General features: G+C 40.6%; 1 protein-coding gene across 1 annotated transcript in view; it reads right to left on the bottom strand.

Moving 5' to 3' along the window:
* Positions 1 to 2239: 2239 nt before the first annotated feature.
* STS (steroid sulfatase) overlaps positions 2240 to 7139 on the bottom strand; it is a 109201-nt gene continuing 104301 nt past the window's right edge. The window contains exon 10 of the mRNA XM_056861862.1: positions 2240 to 2619. Coding sequence (XP_056717840.1) covers positions 2240 to 2619 — 380 coding nt within the window. The remainder of the gene's footprint in view (positions 2620 to 7139) is intronic.

Here is a 7139-nt window from a genome sequence, read left to right as displayed (position 1 = left end):
ATGTTAGTTTTCTTAACCTCCATTACATGCCTTTGTAAAAAGGAAACCACAAAGAGATAAAGAAATACTTAAACACATAAAACCCTTTGAGTAATCATTTTTGTTCCTATCAAACCAAGCAGCTCATTTTCACTCTCATATTTTTTTAAAAAATTAGCAGTGATGAGCAGTGAAGCACATTAGCATTATTTCCTACAGTTTACTAGTTACTATTTAAAATTTCAAGTTGCATTTTTTGTAATCCCTTTATCATAAATATTGCCAAAAAGCACAAATCTGCATCAACTGTTTTTTTAAAATTATTATCTCGACAAACACAAGAATGGGCACTGCATTACAAATTCATTAATTTCACAATGCCTTCCAACTCAGAAAAACATTTATTATTATTATTTATCGGGGGGGGGGGGATTCACAATCATGAAAGAAAAACTGAGACATTTTAAATAACATATTTTAAAATCTTCTTTTCAAAATTCTATGTTCAAAGAACTGCCACTGTCGTGGCTGATCTAGCTTACTAGAGGGATGATGTACCACTTTCCAAAGGAAGCAAGCAAGCAAGCAAGCAAGTGGATCTGTTTAATAAATGTCTTTCAATATATTAACAATTACTGGATCTAACATAATCTGCACAACACAGCAGGAAACCAGTACTCTGTTGCTAGCCTGTTCTGGAACAGAATTGTACAGCCTATGTAGGATGGGGCGGTGAAGAGACCTTAGAAACCAACACACTGAAAATACAGTGTAGTTCTTAAAACCCTGTTCATATCATACCACCATTCACATTTAATTACATTTTATGGCTTTTTAAAAAAGACCTGGATATTCTCATGTAGAATGGACTAGGGGTGCACATTCGGATATGCTGAACCAAACATTTGGACTATTTCCAACTTTTTTGGGTTGAAAAATAAAGGGTACCATTTAAATGGAGCTGGAAAAGGCTCTTCAGCATCCATTATACCATATGGAGAATCTTTGCGAAGCTGCTGGTGACTCTCCTTAGAAGAACCCCCATGTTTGCTAAAGATTGGGTCAAGGGGTCCAAATTTATGGGCCCCCAAAGAGGGTGCTCCCAACCATCCTCCATTGTTTCCAATGGAGAAAAAACGGGGGCCTATAAAATTGGACCCCAATGCAATCTCTACCAAATCTGGGTGCTATGCGGCAAATCTGGTGCCTCTACCTCAAAAAACAGCCCCCCGAGCCCCACAAAGATTTCCCATAAGTTATAATAGAGCCGAGCTCTTTAAAAATTAAGCAGGTGCACATGTAGGGTGCACATGTCGCTGCTTGGCTCCTCCACTGTGCTGGAGGCTGAGTCTTGCTCTGAGCCAACACCACTGTTGCTGGACTGATGTCAACTGATAATATCACCAGCTTCTCCCTTTGGCTGATGGCTGGATTCTGCACGGAGCACAGAGGCTGAATCTGGCTTTCAGCTACTGCTGGTTCCAACCTCTTCAGGGGCTCCTCACCCCATAGGTAGGGCTTTCTTTGCAGCACCTCCTCCTGCACCCATGGGGGTGGTGACACTAGCTCCGATGGCAGCCAGGCTGACAGTGGGCAGGCTGAACCCAGGACGAGTGCCAGCAGATGGGCTGAAACTGAGCAGAACACCATCCCTGGACACAGTGGTTGACCAGGTGCCTATCACAAGGCCACAAGCAGGGCATAAAGACAACTGTGGAAGAAAAAAGGAGGGGAATAAAACCCAACCTAAAAACAAAAGCTGGGTACCCAAGGTTGGGTGAAAGGAAAATATATATAAGTCTATGTATAAATACTGAAAGTATAATTTATTAGAAGCGCTATATAAAAGTTAAAATTATTTAATAACATTAAAATAGCACAATGGCATTTCCTGAGGTTGATAACTATAACCACATACCAAATGTGTTTCGGCCTATGGGGCCTTCATCAGTGGTTAATTAAAACCCATTGTAAACCTGCACACATTTACAGAAATACATTAATGAATACAAATACAAATACAAACAATTCAAACCCAACCAGGCATGTGTATATGTTGTAAATTCTATTCTCAATTACTCACACGTCTTCCTTGGAGGTCTCCCATCCAAGTACTGACCCTACTTAACTTCCCAGATCAGATCAAGCTATATCATGCTGCTTTCCCTCCCAAAATATTCTGTAACAAATTATAATATGTCTGAATTATGTTACTATTATGTAACCTTTTACATGCTTGCAGCATGTGCTAACTGCAATATTACACCTCAGGCACATTCTTGTTTTCTTCTGTCTCATGGTCACAGTAACAAAACTGTAGGAAGGAAGAGCAACATGGCTGAAGCCAGGGTTTCCACAGCATATTGTCCAAAGACAACTGGTTGGGAACCGTGGGCAGGGACATGGTGTGGTTGTTTACTGCTTGTTGAACAACTTGAATGATTTCATAGAACTGACTCTCCGTTTCTGGGGTTAGGGGATTTTTTTCTTCTGGGTCTTCAGAAAGATCAAAGAGTAACGGTGGATCATGGTATGTGACAAAATCACCTTGACAAAAGCACACGTGGTAATCGTAACAGCCATTGGAGCCTTCTGGACTGAAATTTGGAGTGAAGAAAAATACCTTCCAAATAGATTTACCTGAAAAATAGAAACAAAAATTACTTCTGAGGATATACTGTTTAACTGAAGGGTTCAATCGTTTGAAGCTCTTTTTACAGTCTTCTTCTAGCATGAGAGCTGTTCTGTGTGAAAATATATATTATATATTTGTTATGTATAATATGTATAATAATTGCAGCTAGTGTGGTATAGAGGTTAGAGTGTTGGACTAGAATCTGGGACACCCAGGTTTGATTCCCCCCTCTCCCATGGAAGCTTGCTGGGTGACCTTGGGAGAGCCACACACTCTCAGCTTAACCTACCTCACAGTGTTAATGGGAGGATAAAAGGAGGACAGGAGAACTATACATACCACTTTGGGTCCTTATTGGAAAAGAGGGGGGTATAAAGGAAGTAAATAAATAGTGTATGTTTCAAAGCAACTAGATAAAAGAGTTACCAATATATTTACTCCAACACAATATATACAGTTATCAGCATGGAGCTTGAACATCTTGTAATTTTTTATTCTTTAAAGGACTTCAATAGTATACCTTCTCAGCAGTTTTCTGTGCTCTCAGGTTCATACTTCAGTGGTAAAATAAAAGAAACTTCTACAGAAGAGTCACATTTTTCTGCAATGTCCTTGACCTAACAATGAAGCTGGTACTGTTGACTGCTTAGTCTATTTTCATATCTTTTGCAAATATCCCCCACATAATGCTACTCGGAAGAATGGAAGCATTTCAGTAAGAAGGCTTTTCCATTTAACCATAAAGGTATTTAGACCCTCTCAAGGACTGTCCTGACTTTGATCAGCTGAAACATCTTATGACTTTAGTCCATGTTCTCATCTAGACTATTGTTACCTAATGTTTTCTTTCATTTAAATATACCTCTGATTTAAGTCTTCCCAGAAGACTGTCTGACCAAACTGCTGAAAGTATTGCATATTATAAAAATTATAAAATGATTATATAATTTAGGTCTATTGCCTCTGATGGGCAGGGTGGAAAATTCCAACAATATTTGAAAGACCTATATGGCTGCTGCCAGTAATATTGCAGGACATTCTGGTTTGACAGAAAACTATGGAGAGCCACATACTTAATTCCCAAATTTCTTTTTGTATAACTAAGTCTTTAATGTTTCAGAAGCAAGAAACACAATAGTCTCCCACTTCCCAGTGGCCTCATGTTAGGGTTTGGTCTGTCTGCTTGCAGTACTTGGACTAGTCAACATGTTGCAAGAGGAACCTAAGCAAAGGAAATCCATTTTTTCCCAGGAAAAATGGAAAAAACACAGTAGAAATAGTTGCCCAACAGTTTGAGACCAGCAAAAGAATGAACAAAGTCTCCATGTCATAAGAAAACTGATCCTCAAAATAAATCCCAAAGACTGAGATCATCTCTCATAACATGATCACATTTTAAACTGGAACTTATTCAAGCAGTTTGTGAAACCTAGGGAATGTCAGGTCCAACTAAGGAAATACCTGGAGATTCTGGGAGCAGTGCTTAGCAAGGATGTCATGTCACTTTCTGATGTCATGTCCTGTGATGTCATCCAGGTCAAGGGACAAGACACTATGATGTAACTTACAGGTCACTGTCCCAAACTCACCCTTTCCTGTGCTGTTCTTCTGGCCTATGCCTTAAAAATCTGCCCCTTCCTGTGGCATTACATCTGGGGCACTCTGCCATGGAAGCTTACTAGGTCTCCTTGGGCCAGTCATACACTCTTAGCCTATTTCACAGAATTGTTGGGAGATTAAAATTGAGGAGAGAAGAACCATGTAAGCTGCTTTGGGTTGCAATTGGGAAGAAAGGTAAGGTAAAGGTAAAGGTCCCCTGTGCAAGCGCTGAGTCATTCCTGACCCATGGGGTGACGTCACATCCCAACGTTTCCTAGGCAGACTTTGTTTACGGGGTGGTTTACCAGTGCCTTCCCCAGTCATCTTCCCTTTACCCCCAGCAAGCTGGGTCCTCATTTTACCAACCTCATAAGGATGGAAGGCTGAGTCAACCTTGAGCCGGCTACCTGAAACCAACTTCTGTCGGGATCGAACTCAGGTCGTGAGCAGAGCTTGGACTGCAGTACTGCAACTTACCACTCTGCGCCACGGGGAAGAAAGGTGGGGTATAAATGAAGAATAAATAAATAGGCAGGCTACCAGTATTGATCAGAATTCACCTGTTATTGACTAGGACTGATCAATGGAAGTAGCTGTGTGTGTACAAAAGGGAGACAGAATATTATTTGTGTAACACCCAACAAAACAAATAGAAAAATTAAGGAAGGTATGGGAAGATAAACAAGAAAGAAAGTCAATTTTAAAGTGAACTTTAATTAATTTAGTTTTGGCTCTCTACATCTCATACTTTGTACAGTTCAGGTTGATTCATCCCAAAATGTACTAGAACAGAGAAAGGATTCCAGTGAATAGCAAGGGAAATCACACCATCATTCCCTACTCCAAAGCTTTCCAAGCATATCTGGCAAGCCACTAATAGAAAGTCAGTAGCGGACTTGGTAGCCCTTGATCTGAGCCAGCATAGTAATTCTTAACTATTGGGATTCTGAATAAAAACTAATGTAATCTAAAATTCATGAATAAGTATTCAGATTCAACAGAGTTGAGACCACATCAAGAACCCAGCATAACGAGATGTCCATTGTCAAAATAGAAGCCCCAAACCCTTCTAACTTAAACATTTTAAAGCAAAGTGTTCCTCTTCTAAGTGGAGCCAGAATAAATTACTTTTGTCTTCATTGTTGGAAACTGATGTCCAGCCCTGACTTGACCCTACCCTGGCTGGCTGGGGGTCTGACCTCACCCATGAGAGAGGGACAGGAGAGTGAGGTGGCCAGGACCTGGGTAGAGTGACAAACTGAAAGCGCTTAGAGCTGTCTACCTGATTTACACTGCACTCACAATCGATAATCAATGTCCTGTGGGAGAAGGTGCTCTGGATGGACCAGAAGCTCTCTGGATGGGTCTTCAGACCTCTAAAATTGTAGAGGATGTTTTAAGCCTGAGACCAAATTGATTGTGCAGACAACAAATCACACTTTCAAAATATACACAAAGCTCTAATTGTCATGGTAGTCATCTTGCAAATTCAGACCCAATCCAGCACAGTACAAGCCATATGAAAGCCTGTGTGCCGAATTAGTTTTTAAAAATATCTCATCCTCATCATTTGTATGCACCGAATTATTGACAGCTTTGATTAAGATGCTCTAATACATGTATTGAACTATTCATACACAGGGGTCCTCTTCTATATCCCAAGGAGTGTTCCTCTTCTAGGGATTTTCCATTATACAGTATATAATTAGATCATGAACTAGACTAGCCAGCTTCCTGGGCTTGAACCCTGCTTCCCTGCTGTCACTTTACAGGATGGTGGGGGGAAAGATGGGGGAGGCAAGAAAAACTGTAAGTGATGTCATGATACTGGGATGATGCTCTATGATTCACCTAAAACTATGGTTTAACAGCATTTTTGTTCCAGAAGTGACATTGCACGTTGGTACAATGCCAAATTGCTTGTCCCCACACAAATTCTCCCGCCAGGGTGCCCGTGTCAGTTGGCATCCGTAATGTGAACATAGAGTACCTTTCTTCTCAGAGTATAACAAGAAGTCTCTGCAATGTTCTTCTGAATTGTACCAGCAGGCTAGAGTACTGTGGTTTCAAATGCGAAAATGGTTATGATTATCACATTCAATTGGCTAAGAATAGCAGCTTTCCATTTAAAAAATGTATGGTTTTCTGTCTATGGATGAAAACTTGCACATCTCCCACTGCAAGTTTCCTTTTAGATTGTACAATGGAACACAAAAGTCAGCTGGCTCCAAATAAGTACGGATTATGTGTGCATGGGACGTTGGAAAGGCCTTCTAGATTAGACTATCTACCCATAGAGTTTCTCATTACGAGGTCTATGGTTAATAAAAAATGACCCCAGCCATTGAATGTTTGCACTTAATGGATTTATCTGCTGTCCCTGGTTCTTTCTTCCCTAACTACCTGAGCCAGCCCCATTCCTTTTCAAGGAATCAAGACTATAGGCGCTCTACCCTAATACCAGTTGCTACCCTGTCCCGGACGTGTCTGCTTCCAAATAGAAAGGCATGGGTAGGGAGACACTGGTGAGTCTGTCACTTGGTGGCATTTCACACTCCTTTATAACCCACCAGTTTGTACAGGGTTTTATAAAACACAGCTGGATATACCAATACATAGAGAGACGGCTTGATATCTTATGAGCACCACTTCCCTGATATTCTCAGCTTTTTCTTTATTTTTGGAGCTTTGAAATCCAGGCAGTTATGAAATAGACTGAAAATGCCCTTGTGGAATCAAGGAAAACAGCAGAGAATTTGTAAAGCTTTGTCAGAGAGTAAAGGCATGATAAGGAGTCAAAGAAACTGGTTTGAAAAGGAGCCAAGCCTGACACAAACAGCAAACAGCAATGAGCTTGAGGAATCATACACTTTAGTTTTTCAGCAATAGCACAATGCTTCACTCTCCTCTGTGATTGCGAGACACT

Source organism: Euleptes europaea, chromosome 16 (genome assembly GCF_029931775.1).
Source record: "Euleptes europaea isolate rEulEur1 chromosome 16, rEulEur1.hap1, whole genome shotgun sequence".
NCBI classification, from domain to species: domain Eukaryota; kingdom Metazoa; phylum Chordata; class Lepidosauria; order Squamata; family Sphaerodactylidae; genus Euleptes; species Euleptes europaea.
Note: the sequence above shows the minus strand (reverse complement) of the source record. Positions and strands in the feature narration are given on the sequence as shown.